The sequence below is a fragment of the Spodoptera frugiperda genome, chromosome 27 (genome assembly GCF_023101765.2).
Source record: "Spodoptera frugiperda isolate SF20-4 chromosome 27, AGI-APGP_CSIRO_Sfru_2.0, whole genome shotgun sequence".
In the NCBI taxonomy this organism is placed as follows: domain Eukaryota; kingdom Metazoa; phylum Arthropoda; class Insecta; order Lepidoptera; family Noctuidae; genus Spodoptera; species Spodoptera frugiperda.
This window is the reverse complement of record NC_064238.1, coordinates 6,126,867-6,142,336: the sequence shown is the minus strand read 5'-3', so window position 1 is coordinate 6,142,336 and position 15,470 is coordinate 6,126,867. Positions and strand designations below refer to the sequence as shown.

Genomic DNA, 15,470 nt, shown 5'->3' with positions numbered 1-15,470 from the left:
TCCCATGCAAATATCTGGCTAGCGTGCTTCGATTAGAAGGTGTACAAAAAATTACCTAAATAAATGTTATAATTAAAAATAATAGAAAAGGGTTATCAACATAGGCAGCTTGTCCACCTGCGAACAACTTTTCTATTGGAGCGAACCTTGTCTAAATACAATAAGAGGGTTTGTCATAATCTCCAAAGAAAGAAAGACTAACAAAGACTTGAAGACTGCAGTTTATAAAGACAATGTTTATCAGAAGCTGCTACGTGTAAACGTGTAATCACTTAATTGAGTTTTACAACACATACGTGAATAGACCCGGGATAGGGACAAATGTATCCCATTCTGTCGTCACTACACGATGGATAGAGTATTTCATTACAGTACCAAATATATGTCATGAGAAAACCAATTTATTGACAACTATTTTATTTAACTCCGAGTGTCAGACATCAGAGCGCGTTCAGCATTCTGATTGGTTGGTTTATTTAAGCCGGCCAATCAGAGGGCCGAACGCGCTCTCGTTTCGATTACTTTAAATGTAAAGCAAACTCGTACTAAGGGTACTGATATTAATACTCGAAGCTCTTGCTGTCCATTTTTCTTTTCGCCTTTATCCTAAATAGCGGTGAGCACTAAGTCCCGAATAAATCTAAATGTCGATATCATACGTGGAACCTTATACGATCACACTATTTGAAATTGGGAAATGTTCATAACACTACCCGACCCGAATGTAACAGAGCAGTCGTATCTGTGTGCTCAATAACAATGTCTGTCATTGTCATGTCCCTTGTCAATGAATTCCTATTGTGTTCTGATACTTGTTTCTCCTAAAAATAACTTTCCGTGTATGAAATACTTACGCAGCATATTTTTTCCTTAAAGATCCTTATGATAACCCTCGTTGTTAAAATGATACAAAATTGTCGGTGTGATAAAAAAAACACGTGTAGTACCGCGTTTTATTCTTAGATTGCTTTTCCACTTGAGATGTAGTATGTAGCTATGTTGCGGAGATGTAATAGCTAAATTATGAAACTACGTGACCGTTTCCACCGATACTAAGCTATGTAGCGGTGCAAAAAGATGTGCTATAAAGATGTGCCGCCGCAAAGTAGCTTCACAAGGAAGATGCGCTACTCGAGTATGCGATGTATCGATAGTAGGCAAACTATCTATAGCACGCATCCATAAAAAACAACCACTAGCTTTGTGTACCACTGATCAGGTACGATTGGTGAAACGCATCCACAGCAGCGTAGCATAACACATCTCTGGTGGAAAAGCACCTGGATGTTATTTTATATGGAAAGATGCGTGCTATGGATGGGTGCTATAAATGTATGCTATAGATGCGTGCGTATAGACGGTCGCGAGCGGTACCTATAACAGTCACTTTGCGACGGCGCATCTTCAAAGCTCATCATTACTCGCACAGCTACATAGCTTAATATCGGTGGAAACGGTTACATAGTTTCACAGCTTAGCAATTACATCTTGGCAGGATATCTACATAGCAAATCTCTGGTGGAAAAGCACCCTAAGGCTAAGTAAAGCCATATCGTTTCAGACTTTGTTCGTAATTAGTTGGGTTCGGTACAATAAATGTATCCTACCGAACCGTCTGACGAACAATTCTATTTCGACGCTTTAGAAGTAACTGCATGAATGGATTAATTGAAATAAGTGTTATGACTTTAATCTGGGGGCACGGCAGTGCCCCCGCCAAGTCGAGCAAAAAAAGCGGCACGGCCGTACCATCCTTTTCTCGAAGCAATTCGGGCCTTTTTCGACCCCCTATAATTCGATTGTGGATAAAGCAAGAAACCTGAATCTTCAGTAACTAATCCGGCATTGTATAAACACGGAATATTTAAAATTTCAGTCAATTTGAACCAGTAGTTTAAGTTTAAGAACCAGTAGTTTTCGCATGAAAACAAAATGAATATTACAATATTATATTAGATTCTTTAGTCTCTCGCGCCTCACGCGATTGAAACTCTCGTTCCTGTTGGTCGCTGGCCCGTCGTGCTGTGTAGTGTGATACATACTAATAATCAAATCAAGCGATGTCCAAGTCGATCTATTTGTTTAAAACGTTAAATATTTTTAATATTGGCATGATAATAACTTATGTAATAACTTAAGACAGAAGGTCCTTCAAGTAGACACTAAATAGATTAACCGACTTGGTATTACATGGATCTCACAACTTTTGACGGTAGAAAGACTGAGCTGCGAGACTTGGGTTTTTTACAGGATGTTTTTGATGGGATATATTTTACCCACCTCCTTTAACACACATTCTTTTGCTATTCATTGAACAATGCATAAGTACCTGAGAATGCCCTAAAACTATACTAGTCAATCGATGATTTAGCTGCGATCCCCATGCAGCCATTGTGAAAATTATTACAAACCCTCTTATTAAAAGAAGACTTTTCTTTCGTAATGGACGTGTCAGACGTATCAATAATAATGTCACACGTATCAATAATATAATATTACCATTAATACAAGGCTGAAGCCTTGAATAATGACGCCAATTAGCTGCTCATAGTAAATGTAAATAAAAAAGTTTTAGGCTAAATCTAGTGAAATCAAATTTCTAGGTTCCCTAATTGAAATACTCTTTTTATTCAATTTTTCAATTTCAAGGTCTTTTCTTTAGTTATGACACGTTAAATCACAATTTACTGGCTGGAATAGCTTGCCAAATATTAAAAAAAAATGGCATTACGTTATGATGTGGTATCTTCCTTAGCGGACTGCAAGACTGCTTGTAAAATACTATAAATCAGCCAAATCTGATTGAAACTCAGTACCAATCCCAAATCTACTTTAGAAAAGACTATTAGAGAAAAGTTCTTTATTTACTTTTAATATAATTTATTTTGTTCTATTTATTGGTAAGTAACCAGAGAATTCGACATTTTAAACTCAAAAAATAAACCTCTAATTACGTTGCGGGATCCAAGAGAGTTTCTTGTCGCCGGACTTCATTGTTCCAGTGTTTTCATGGTTGTATCTACTGCAGATCATGACTTAAAGGAGTTGCAGCGGTTTCGGAAGGAAGTGGCAAGATAGTCCCATAAAAAAAAATTAAGGCTCTATGAATTTTTAATCCTTACTGAAGATTTCGCAACATTTTTATTACAAAAGCTAACTTTCTATTTGGAGTTGTACCTCATAATATTGCATAGTAGCTTACATTAAACTCAAAGAACTGATGAGATCAAATCAAATCAAATCGATAAAAAATCTGAAAGCTCTGCTTTCCTTTCCAGTACTTTATCAAATACCCAAAAGAACTACTGGAGATCTACCTCTCAAGAATAGGTTCTGAAAGTTACTGAAAGTATAAAGTCAAAGTCAAAGTCAAAGCATTTATTTCAATTAATCCTAAATAAGGCACTTTTGAAACGTCAAATTGAATTGTCCGTCAGTCTGTCTGTCAGTGTATAATAGTTTATACCCATCTGTATTAAGAATACGAATGACTACTTAAATAGTTATACAAAATTTAAGTACTGCCAAAAACCATAATCCTGCTAAGATTGTACGTTTGTTTGTTTCTCCTTCACGTCAAAACGGCAGAAGGGAAATTTGCTACCGAGGTAGATTTTGGTCTGAAATAACTCATAGGCTACTTTTGATCCCACGGGAACGCGATCGAGTCCGCTGGCAGAATCTAGTAATACATATATTGTAGGAGGTACTAGGTTTTCCGATTGATCAGATTTTAAGTGTCCTGAGTCTTATCATAAAATCTACAATAACATACAAGGCATTACAACTAACACGACCTACAACCTCGGAAACTATAGGAAAAAAGGTCCTATTATATTTCCTTAAATTCGTGCAAAGTATAACTAAACAAAATGATAGCGTATCATCTTAAGATTAAGTTATGATATTCAATGATATGCTATTTTTCCCTGAAGATTAAGTTGAGGTCAAAGACGATGTTAATAGAAATTACCAGGCGCAAATGTTCGTTAATCAAGTACTAGAAATTAATGAAAAAAGCACTTAATACTTTTAGACCTACTGAACTACATATTTAATATGAGACTGCATCTATTATTGTGCCGATGTCATACTACACTACGAGTACTAACAGGTCAGTCTCGTTTACAGTCTTCTAAATAAATACAATATGATGAAAACACAACACTATCAGGAATACATCAAGTAATCATTGAAAACCAGGATGAGTCTCACAACACATCATCAGCCTATAATTAGGCACAGCTGGGCAAATACCCCTTCTCAAACAAAGGAGGTTTGAGTAATAATTTCCACGTTTGCTCAATGCAGGTTGGCGATTTCAGACTTATAATTAGAAATTATAATCTTAAGTTTCCTCACGATGTTTTCCTTCACCGTTTGACAGTGGTGTCTAAATAAACTTGGAAAGTACGTATAACTCGGAAAAAGTCAGATCGATACTAAAAAGTCACAGCGTTGGTAGGTTTCGAACCCGTACTCTCATGCATAAGAAGCCACGTGGCCACTAGGACCGTTCTAACCAGGTCCAAATGATAAACCTTCTCTTAAATGATATAAAGAGTAATTAGTAGTAACGTAGAGAATCTCAGTTGGCCAACGGATAAATAGTCAAACTTTCTTTGCTTTCTACGAGAAATTCGAATAAGAACAACTGTCAATAGCCCTCAACCACTCACCAAGGGTGATACAACATTCTTGATTTGTCTTATTGTCTATTCCCTATACAACATAATTAAGCTTTTAACTGACAATTACAACAGTCATAGATGTTTGTATGACTAATAATACTCTTCCCGAATCGACTAATGCACTAAGTAAATGAAATAGTCAGGCATTTTTTTTCACCTTTAATTTGTTTTTATAAATCTGCAACACAAGTTTAATTAAAGATTCAACATCTGTTCGCTTTGGGTTTTCAGCATTCTCCTTTGTTAGTGAACGGCGGTTTAAAATCAATGATCCATTCTGTTTGTTGTAATGAATACTGACAGGGAACTAAATCTTTGGTTTAACGGTCGTTTATGTCGACATTTCTCCTCGTGCACTTTCAACGGATACATTTTTGGCTCCGATATCGGTTTTCACGTCGTATTTTATAGCTTTTGCGCCCTGCAGAGATTCACTACGGATATTCTGAATCAAACATTACATTAAACGCTGGACTAAGTACAAAGTCGCGTTTAAAATAGTTAAAACCATCTTCCATTCCCTTTTTAAATTCAAAATAATCAAGCACACAACAAAAACGTTTATAAATTTCTTCCAATTTGGATATCAATTGTGGATACGCGAACATTTCTTGCACCAATTTCATTCCTCATGAATATGTAACCGAACATTCAAACATGAAGTAATATAACAAAATTGATTGACTATGGTTTGTGTGGCAGCTGTTACATGCATACATACCTTCCTAGGTAGATTTCCGTTTACGTTACTTTTCATGGTAATTTATTTAAATATATTTTAATTGGCTAAATAGAGGGAATCTGTAAATAAATATTTAACAAAAATGTAAACAGAAATGTGTCCTAGAGAATTAGCTGATCCTAATACGAGAATGTGCAATGCTAAGACTTCTTATTTTATTTTTATTTTTCAATATTATTTTCATACTTTACTTCATTCTCACAGCGTTTACACTATGAATTACGAAGCATAGCACGAGACCTCGCTCAAAGTTTTATGACCGAAGGTGTGCATTGAACGATACGGTTCACACATTGTGTATCTAATGTGTCTTAGGTCAGGGGCTATTGTCCTAACTATACAATCTTTTTATTGTAGTCCTATAAAAATGGCTATTGTTTTTATGACCCAATTTTATTTTTAGTCACCTTATTTTCACCAACAATAATAAAAAAAATAATCAAGTAGATAGTCTTTCAAATCACAAAAGGCACCTCCGTTACCAATCCTTATTTTTTTAAACAAAAATTCTTTTCTTCTACCACCAATAAGGCCTATTTTCCAATACCAATTAAGATTTATAAAAAACAATAGCCTCTGACTCTGAATTGGTGTGAACCGTATCGCTCAGTGCCATGTGCTGTGGCTCCGTGACTCGAACTGACGTGAGCTGGTCTGTGCAGCCGTGTCTCCGTGATGAGGGGTCAGGTGGTCTCACCACAAGGCCTTGGTATCATCGGCATCAGGGTCTCCGTCGACAGGGAGGCTCGCTTCGGATTCACTCTCACCAGACAGGGTGGATGGTTAGTAAACGAAGTGCTATTTTATATATTTTAATCGATGAATCTTAGTGGTTTTTTAAAACTGATTGTGTTTAATGGTTGGTAAGTACTGTTGTGCATTTCTTACGTGTTTTTGTTAATACCACAAATAATTTTATACCACAGTTTCGTTTAACTATGCATATCTAAAAATTTACGTATACATTTTCATTGAGAACAAGTAAATTAACTAAGTAATGAAAACTAAAACCATTTCAGCAAAAATATCATCTTTATATTTTAATCTAATTCTCAAAATATTGTACTGCAGATAATGTTAAAATTAATTACGCTAAAGGTACACCTATTTTCTTTAATTAACTTAGGACTATTTTCTCTTTTTCAAGCTACATTTAAAAACGGTTACACTAACAAGTAATTTTAATTGATGTTGTTTACTTCAATTAAGTATCAACTGACTTTATTTCCAACGCGACTCAGGCATCTTAGTAATTATAGCAAGTTATTTGAAAACGCCACCTATTAAAAAATATTTAAGAAACGTAATTGTTCTTTAGTTAAGAAACCACGCCGTGTAAACATGAATTAAGGTGATTCACCGTAACGTAGATCGCAGCGTAAATAAACGAATAAAAATAAAATAATTTGGCATCGACCGCTCAGGGCAATCACCATGTCAAAGCTTTCTTTAAATATAAAGTTTACAACGATAGAAAATAGAAAAATCCCTTTAGTCACGATGATCGTTGAGTCATGGAACTAAATTGTTTTAAACATAGTAATTGAACATTGCGTGACAAACAAAAATATTTGAACAAATGTCTGTACAAACATTTGTCTTTATTCGTATAGGATCGTCATTAATTTTCGGACACGGTCTTTGATATTCGTCGCACGTACGTAAAGGCATCAAGTATAAAATCGAATTAGGCGGCGGAACGAAACCTGTATCATGTGAACATGTTATCAAATAACACGTCACGTTTTATCTTTTAAAAACCAATTACCGTAACTCAGTAACTGTTTATGTAGCTTTAAAACTTACCAAAACTATTACCGGTAGCGTTCCCAAATAATAAACGAATTGATCGTTCCAAATGTTCAAAGTTCCGTAATTTAACGACTCCACTTCGAGACTACTTACTTTAATGACGTTTTCAGTAATGAAGCACGATTTCGAAATTCTTAGAAATAAGCAGAAAAAAAATCAACAGCGCTTTTATTTGTTCTCGAGATCGTAAATAACGTCACGGAGCCTTGCAAAAAATTTAACGGGAAGGAACGTCGCCTTTTTTCTTTTACTCGAAGTGCTGATTATCAAACTAAACCCCTGCTCAACACGTTCCGATAACAAACTCTCATTAAAGGTAAAAAAAACGTTGGAAAGAAACAAAGAAAAACTGAAAAATATTGTGCGGACGTTGTTTAAATTAATGACAAGAAAAATATTATAAGGGATCATTAAAACGGAGGAATGGAATACGAGTACCTACTAACAGTACTTGTTACAGCATTTTACGAGGATTAACTGCACTTTTATCGTGTTTGCCTAACGAGGCATTTTATATTATTTAGTACCTACTTGTGTGTCTGTTTATTGGATAAACGAGTAGACTACAATTCAGAACACTAGTACCAGCTAGTATAAGGGTCAAATGAAATGAAAATGTTGACCTTTCAGAGGATCGTATTGCAATCCTTGGAAATGACAAAGCAAGTGTGGGGCAACGTTTAAAAAAAAGATAAAGCAAATTGAACCAAAACACACTTAAATATGTAAAAAGACAAAAAGACGATAAAAAGTGAAATAGACCTCTATTACCTGACACTACCATTTCGTACGTCTGTAATAACATCATCATCATTTAGGTTTGACGTGCTGGTGAATGGAGGAGGCGCGGTAACGCTGCAGTTCCAGAGATCACCATTCAAGCCCCTGAGGAAGACTGTCTTCGTACCTTGGAACCAGATTGTGGTTCTGCCACCAGTGCAGATGGAACTTAGTGATGACAACGTTAAAGTACCAACGCCCAGGTGAGTGAACTTCTCAGTAAAGTTTATACTATAACAAAACATGCTTGTTGCAGGTGTTGGGATAAATATGTATGTATGTATTGGTATTTGTATTACAGTAGTTGATAGTAGTACGGAGTAAGATAAAGATATTGTGAGAAACTAGCTTTTGTCGGCGACTTCGCCCGCGTTCTCATGTACTAAAAAGTCCTATCACCCAAGACAGCTCATACCCTCTCTGTATATGTTTCATCAAATTCGTTCAATGGCTTCAGCGTGATTGATGGATAAACACTCAAACAAACAAACTTTCACATTTATAATACTAGTATGAAGTGTGATAAGGGTAATACTTTAGATGCTATCGTGTCACTTGAGTCCAGTGTAACATACTGTTCTATCTACCAAGAGTTTCTTCTGCAGCGAACAAGACCCTATAATTTTATCTAACTATATTTTATGAATTTTTAAAACAAATATACTAAAGCAACATAATTTCTAGGGCTCCACCTCGCATCGGCTGGTCACCAACTCCACAATGGTGGGAGGCAGAAACTCCACCTTGTGCTGCACATGACCATGAACGATTGAGGCCTGAAGTAGTAGCGGTTCCACCACTGGCAGCACCCGCTGCCTCATCTGCTACCACTACCACCGTCATTTACCCTGAGGCTCAGGTAAATACAACACATGAATTCAGACAAACAACCGGTTCTAAGGTTTAACACAATAATGATGATGATGTCCATTTTATCTAACCCAGGATATAATTAGGGCACTATATGATCAGTATTACTCTCTATCTATTTCAATCTCTAACCAACAATGTTCCTTTTTCCAGATTGTAAGCGAATCTGTTAGCATCCCTGGCTCGTTGGTGAAGCTCACGTATCGTTCTTCCCAATCAGCTGGGTACCTGTCATGCGTCCACGTTCAGCTTACTCGTCGTGTAGTCCCAGCATCCCTCATTCGAGTACATGTCCGCGTTGAAATCGAAGGCTCTTTGCACACCCACACCTACGAAGCTGATCCCGACTTGACTCATATCTTCGCTTGGAACAAACGGAACGTATACAAACAAAAGGTAAGAGATCAAAGAACTTAAATTATAAGCAAGTATGATATTTTCTGATGGAAATCTTTGGTTCGTTCTTAATTACTAATTTTGAAATTGTAATAATTCCAGGTATACGGTCAAGCACAAGCTAAAATATCAATTGGATATGAATACACATCATGCTCGTCAATCGTGTGGGAGACACAAACGGCAACTCTGGCAGGCTTCGACGTAGACATCTCAGATATCGGAGGATGGGGTCTCGATATACACCATCATTACAACTTCCATGAGGGTATTCTACAAAAAGGTGATGGAGCACTTCTTCACTTGAAGCAATATCCTCGGACCGTACAGGTAAAAATTAACAAATTACCTTATCAAGATAAATTACGTAATTTTAATAATATGAATTAAAATTAATTCAATTTTGGTCTTTTCTAGGTTGTAATGGGAACCGGTCTCCAGCGTTCTTTGGAATGTCCTGACCACTGCAATGGCAAGGCAGCAGATGCTCGTCTCTTGACTCCGACAGCACTAACATCAGGTCCAGACGGATCCCTGTATGTTGGTGACTTCAATCTTGTCAGACGTATCACTCCTGAAGGCGTTGTTACTACTGTTCTTCAATTACAGTAAGTACAGCAGATTTTATTACAATATAGATTTCGTATGATCTTTGCCATTGTCCTTGAGTATTGACCAAATTATATTTCTCTTTCAGAACTACGCAAGTTGCATATCAATATTATATCTGCATATCACCAGCGGATGGATATCTTTACATATCAGATTCTGAGAGACATCAAGTTAGAAGAGTGATAGCTTTAGAAAAGGTCAGAGATCCAGCCACTAATTCAGAAGCTGTAGTTGGTAACGGAGACCGTTGCGTACCAGGAGACGATTCCAACTGTGGTGATGAAGGTCCCGCCATCAAAGCAAAACTGGCTCATCCTAAAGGTACAATATTTTTTATTCTTTACTTCTACTTTGTTTTGGTGGTTTACTTTATTTAAAAATTGTTTTAATTAATCAAAATATTCCTTTTTTCTAGGTCTCGCAATTGCTGCAGATAGAACGATGTACATCGCAGATGGAACCAACATAAGGGCAGTTGATCCCAACGGCATTATACACACTCTTGTAGGACATCACGGCCATCACAACCACTGGTCACCTGTTCCATGTCGAGGAGCAATCCCACCATATGAAGCACAATTACAATGGCCTACTGGAGTAGCTCTATCTCCACTTGACGGATCTCTGTACTTCATAGACGACAGGATTATTCTGAAATTAACAGTTGATATGAAAATCAAGGTGGTCGCGGGCCAACCATCTCATTGCCGCCTCGGCAACGATGGAAAACCTGTTGCAAAGCCTGCTAATCGAACAAATACTGACATCAGAGAAGATTCTAGCTTAGGCACTATACTAGCTATTGCCTTTGCACCCAGTGGTATTCTGTATGTCGCTGAGGCAGATTCTAAGAAAACGAACGCTATCAAATCTATCGACCCATCTGGAAAGATCATGCATTTCGCTGGAAAGGTACAAGAAAACCTTAAGGAATTAAGCTGTGAATGTAATTCCTCAGCCTCAGCAACAGCTGTACCAACGAATTCTAGAGACGATGCTGGTTGTCCATGTAGGCTTAGCGTAGCAGCGGGTGATGAACCTCCTACAAGCACTGAAACTTTATTATCGTCTAATGCTAAATTCCAAACTATTTCTGCTCTTGCTGTAACTCCAGATGGAGTTCTCAACGTAGTTGACCAAGGTAATTTTATTGTAACCGTTATAAAATAATTCAGTTTATATCTGCTCTTGGAAAATGCATATTAATAATTCCTATTGTTCTTGCAGGATCTCTTCATATTTTGGCCCTTAAACACTACTTACCAACTCATGATGAAAACGGAGAATTTAGAATACCTTACCCACCAACATCAGAAATATACGTATTCAACCGCTATGGCCAACATATCACTACTAAAGACTTGACATCAGGCAAAACAAGATACTCATTCCTGTATTCAAAGAATACAAGTTTCGGGAAACTATCTACAGTCACCGACGCATCCGGAAATAAAATACAGTTGCTGAGAGATTATAGCAACATTGTTAGTTCCATCGAAAACACACAAGACCATAAACTTGAGTTGAAGATTTCTGGAATAGGCTATTTGACCAGAATTTCTGAGAAGGGTTCCACTGAAATGGAGTTTGATTACGATGCAAGTAGTGGATTACTGAACAGTCGATCAGGGGTAAGTTGTCACATACTTCTTAATTCTCATACAAATAAATTTAATTATTTCTGTCGTGGAATGTCCTCTAAATATATTTTCATTTTCAGGCTGGTGATACTGTAATCTACAACTACGACGAACTAGGAAGAGTAACCAAAATTATAATGCCGTCGGGTGAACAAGTTCATATAACGTCTGGCCTTGCCAAGAATTATGGATTAGCAGTCACTGTATCAAACCCATCAAGCACTATTCCCGTAGGAGTTGCCAAGAAATGTGAATACGTATTACATGGGCAATCGTTCAAACAAATTACTATAAATAATGGTAAACAAATAACGGAAGGCAAAATTTATACAAACAACACTCTACTACTTGAAACACCATGGGCAGGAAAGTTCGAAAGTATTGCCGCTGCTAAACACCCACTCCTAGAGGCTGCCTTGCCAATAGAAGCTGAGATGCTTCACATGTGGTCACATCAAACCACTACATTCGGAGATGCATTGGTGAACAACATGTATTCCTTATACACTCTAGTGGGTGATGTACGGAATCCTCAACAAACTTTGAATAGAGAAATATGGGTGAATGACTCCAGAGTGCTTATAATTGAATTTGATCAGTTTAAGAGCCGCGAAACCTTCTTCAACGCTGACAGAAACCCACTGTTTACCATATCTTACGATGTCGCTGGATTACCACTTTCATTCAATCCGCATGGTGCTGGAGCCCCCCTCAATATTTCATACGATAGATTCAATAGAATCAACGGCTGGAAATGGGGTGACAGTGAAGAAAGCTATAGCTATGACCCACATGGAATGCTTTCGGAGATCACGAGTCCACAAGACGGCACAAAGTTCATCTACTACAATGAAGGTAACCTTGTATCCAAGATAAGCTTAGCCAGCCAAAGAAGCTTCAAATACAAGTACGATAACGACGGCGGGCTAACACACGTTATATTGCCTTCGGGATCAAACCATTCATTTAGTGTGCAACCGTCAATTGGATTTTTGAGAGTAACATACACACCACCTGGTTCCTCCAAGAAATATCTGCAACACTATGCTCACACTGGCGAACTTTTACAGACAGTATTCCCAGGCGATGGAGCTAGAGTTGTCTACCGTTATTTCACAACTAATAAAGTATCCGAAGTCATACATGGAGATGGTCAAACACAGATTCACTACGCAGAAGCCAGTGGTCTACCATCAGAAATACTACATGTTGACCGCGATGTAGACTATCGATGGGAATCCACTTATGTAGGTGGACTACTCACTGAAGAAAGGCTTGACTACGGTGCCAAAACTGGACTCAGCAATGCTAAAATTATTTATGAATACGACAACAATTATAGAATAACTTCCGTCCAAGGTCGAATTGGTGGGCAAACACTAATCCCGCATCACATTGTATACAACAGCAAAACGGGTGCTCCGGAGATACTCGGACAGTTTACTGTATCGAAGCAGAAATGGAATGAAACATCTGTATACGACGGAATAGCAATGTTCTCTCGCTTACTTAACGACCAGTTCCTAGAAAAAGAAGTTACTGTGAATATCCACAGAATGGAAGTATTCCGAATGGAGTTTTCTTACGACAGACATGGAAGAATATCTCAAACACGCACTCATACACGAAATGTGGGTGTTAATACTTATACTAATGTCAAAAACTATACTTGGGATTGTGATGGTCAACTTACTGGAGTGGAGGCTCAAGAACCATGGGGCTTTAGATATGATGACAACGGTAACATGTTATCGCTGACATACAGAGGTAATACTATACCTATGGAATACAATGATATGGATCGCATTGTGAAATTCGGTGAGGGTCAATATAGATATGATAGCCGTGGTCTGGTATCTCAAAATGCAAGAGAAGAGAGATTCCAATACAATTCTAAAGGACTTTTGATTAGAGCAACAAAACGAGGAAGATTTGATGTTCGATACTTCTACGACCATCTAGACAGGTAAGCAGAAACTAAACTTTGTGTCTACTGCTATAAAAATAAACTGTAAAATATCTCTGGTACTAACGAAATTTAATTTTTAGGCTATCAACAAGAAAAGATAACTTCGGAAATGTTACGCAATTCTTCTATACAAACAAAGACAGGCCTCACGAAGTCAGCCATATTTATTCGCCACGTGAAAACAGATTCATGACCCTGGTATATGACGACAGAGGACATCTGATCTACACACAGGTACGTAGCGACACAACAGAGTGCCAAAATGATAACAGAAAAAGTATGTAATAGATACCTAAGTTTCTAATATTTTTTTCTGATTACAGGTTGCTCGCCATAAATATTACATTGCAACGGACCAATGTGGTACACCTGTGATGATTTTCAATCAATACGGAGAAGGAATAAGAGAAATCATGAGATCTCCATACGGCCATATTGTATACGATTCTAACCCATACTTATACCTTCCCGTTGATTTCTGTGGAGGACTCCTGGATCAAGTCACGTCTCTAGTCCATATGGCAAATGGAAAAGTTTATGACCCCTTGATTGGACAATGGATGTCTCCACTATGGGAAAATCTCATTGAGAGGATTCACAACCCAACACAGTTACATCTCTATAGATTCAATGGGAACGATCCTATCAATGTACGGCCACAGAACAAGAAACCAACAGGTACCTACAGCACATTTCTTTTGACGTTACAATTCAAGAATTTTTAATATTCTTGACTTTTATTAACTTTTTCATTTGTTTTAGATCACCTGTCATGGCTGAAATTACTTGGCTATGATACAAAGAGCCTTGCGCCTCAACTCTACCCTGACGAACTACCCGGTGGATCAGTATTACCGAGCATTCCTCGTGGCCGGCCAGTTTGGGGCACCGCGCCAGCTGAAACTAGTCCTGGACTTCCTTCTGCCATGTCTCTACTTCCAACAGTCACTATAGAATCAGGCTTCCTATCACACATGTCAAATAAAAGGATAGCTGATTTCAGAAGTTTGTCTATTCCGGCAATGTCAGCACTCAAGACTGACGCCCTGAACCTGGCTCCTAAGCGAATAGGATCTGACTCTGAGCCACCATTCGGACGTGGTATCTTAGTCTCACGCAACTCTCGTGGTCGTGCAGTCGTTACCACCGTGCCTTCGGCTAACGCTATCTACCGCGATGTTTACACCTCAGTCTTCAATCGATCTCATCTTCTGCCATTCTCATTTGTTGTTCACGGTGATCAACAAGATGTCTTCTACTTTGTCAAAGAAGACACCTGGCGTGCCGCAGACGATAAACAACAATTGAAACGAATGCAAGGAAAACTTAATGTAACATTCCATGAAGTCGCTGAGGGAGGACGTTCATACGCGGACGTTAAGATTCATGGAAAAACAAGCATAGTCAATCTACGGTATGGCACCAGTGCGGAACGGGAGCGACAGCGGCTGCTGCACCACGCACGGGCCGCAGCCGTACGGAAAGCGTGGCACCGCGAGCGCGAGGCGCTGCGCAGTGGACTCGGCGGCTCGCTGGACTGGTCCGCAGCTGAGTTAGATGAAATTCAGAAGGCTGGATCAGCAGCTGGCTACGAGGGAGAGTACGTGCACGACGTGGCACGATACCCGGAGCTAGCCTGAGGACCCGTACAACATCCGCTTCGTGAAGAAGCGGTCGGACCGCGCCGAGCGCCGGCGGCGGAAGCGCTCGGACTGCCGCGGGGCCTGGTGGCTCGCCTGGGACGAACTCTGCTAGTGACGTGCCGCCATCCATATGCCAAATGGTGTGAATGTGAAATAGGTGTGTGTAAACGGTGAGGAATGATCGTGTGAGTGTTTGTGAAATATATTTTGTAAATAGTCTCTATTAATTGTTAATTGTTGATGTATGTATGTACGGTAGATGCGAATCCCTATCGCTGTGTAAATAATAAAATTTAATTTGCAGGGAGAGAATGG

At 38.4% G+C, this 15,470-nt stretch overlaps 1 protein-coding gene across 20 annotated transcripts in view; it reads left to right on the top strand.

Annotated features, from left to right (window-relative positions):
* Positions 1 to 15,470, top strand: part of LOC118263928 (teneurin-a) — a 330,884-nt gene that overhangs the window by 305,325 nt on the left and 10,089 nt on the right. For 4 of the 20 annotated variants that reach the window (XM_050705300.1, XM_050705290.1, XM_050705302.1 and 1 more), the window contains one exon: positions 6,096 to 6,215. The exons of 5 other annotated variants lie outside the window; for them this stretch is intronic. In XM_050705300.1, coding sequence (XP_050561257.1) covers positions 6,096 to 6,215 — 120 coding nt within the window. Of the gene's footprint in view, positions 1 to 6,095; positions 6,216 to 8,063; positions 8,229 to 8,709; positions 8,885 to 9,048; positions 9,292 to 9,393; positions 9,622 to 9,708; positions 9,900 to 9,988; positions 10,225 to 10,318; positions 11,045 to 11,130; positions 11,535 to 11,623; positions 13,510 to 13,592; positions 13,747 to 13,835; positions 14,191 to 15,470 lie in introns of all 20 variants that reach the window. 11 more of the 20 variants (XM_050705291.1, XM_050705285.1, XM_050705286.1 and 8 more) reach the window with 11 other exon arrangements.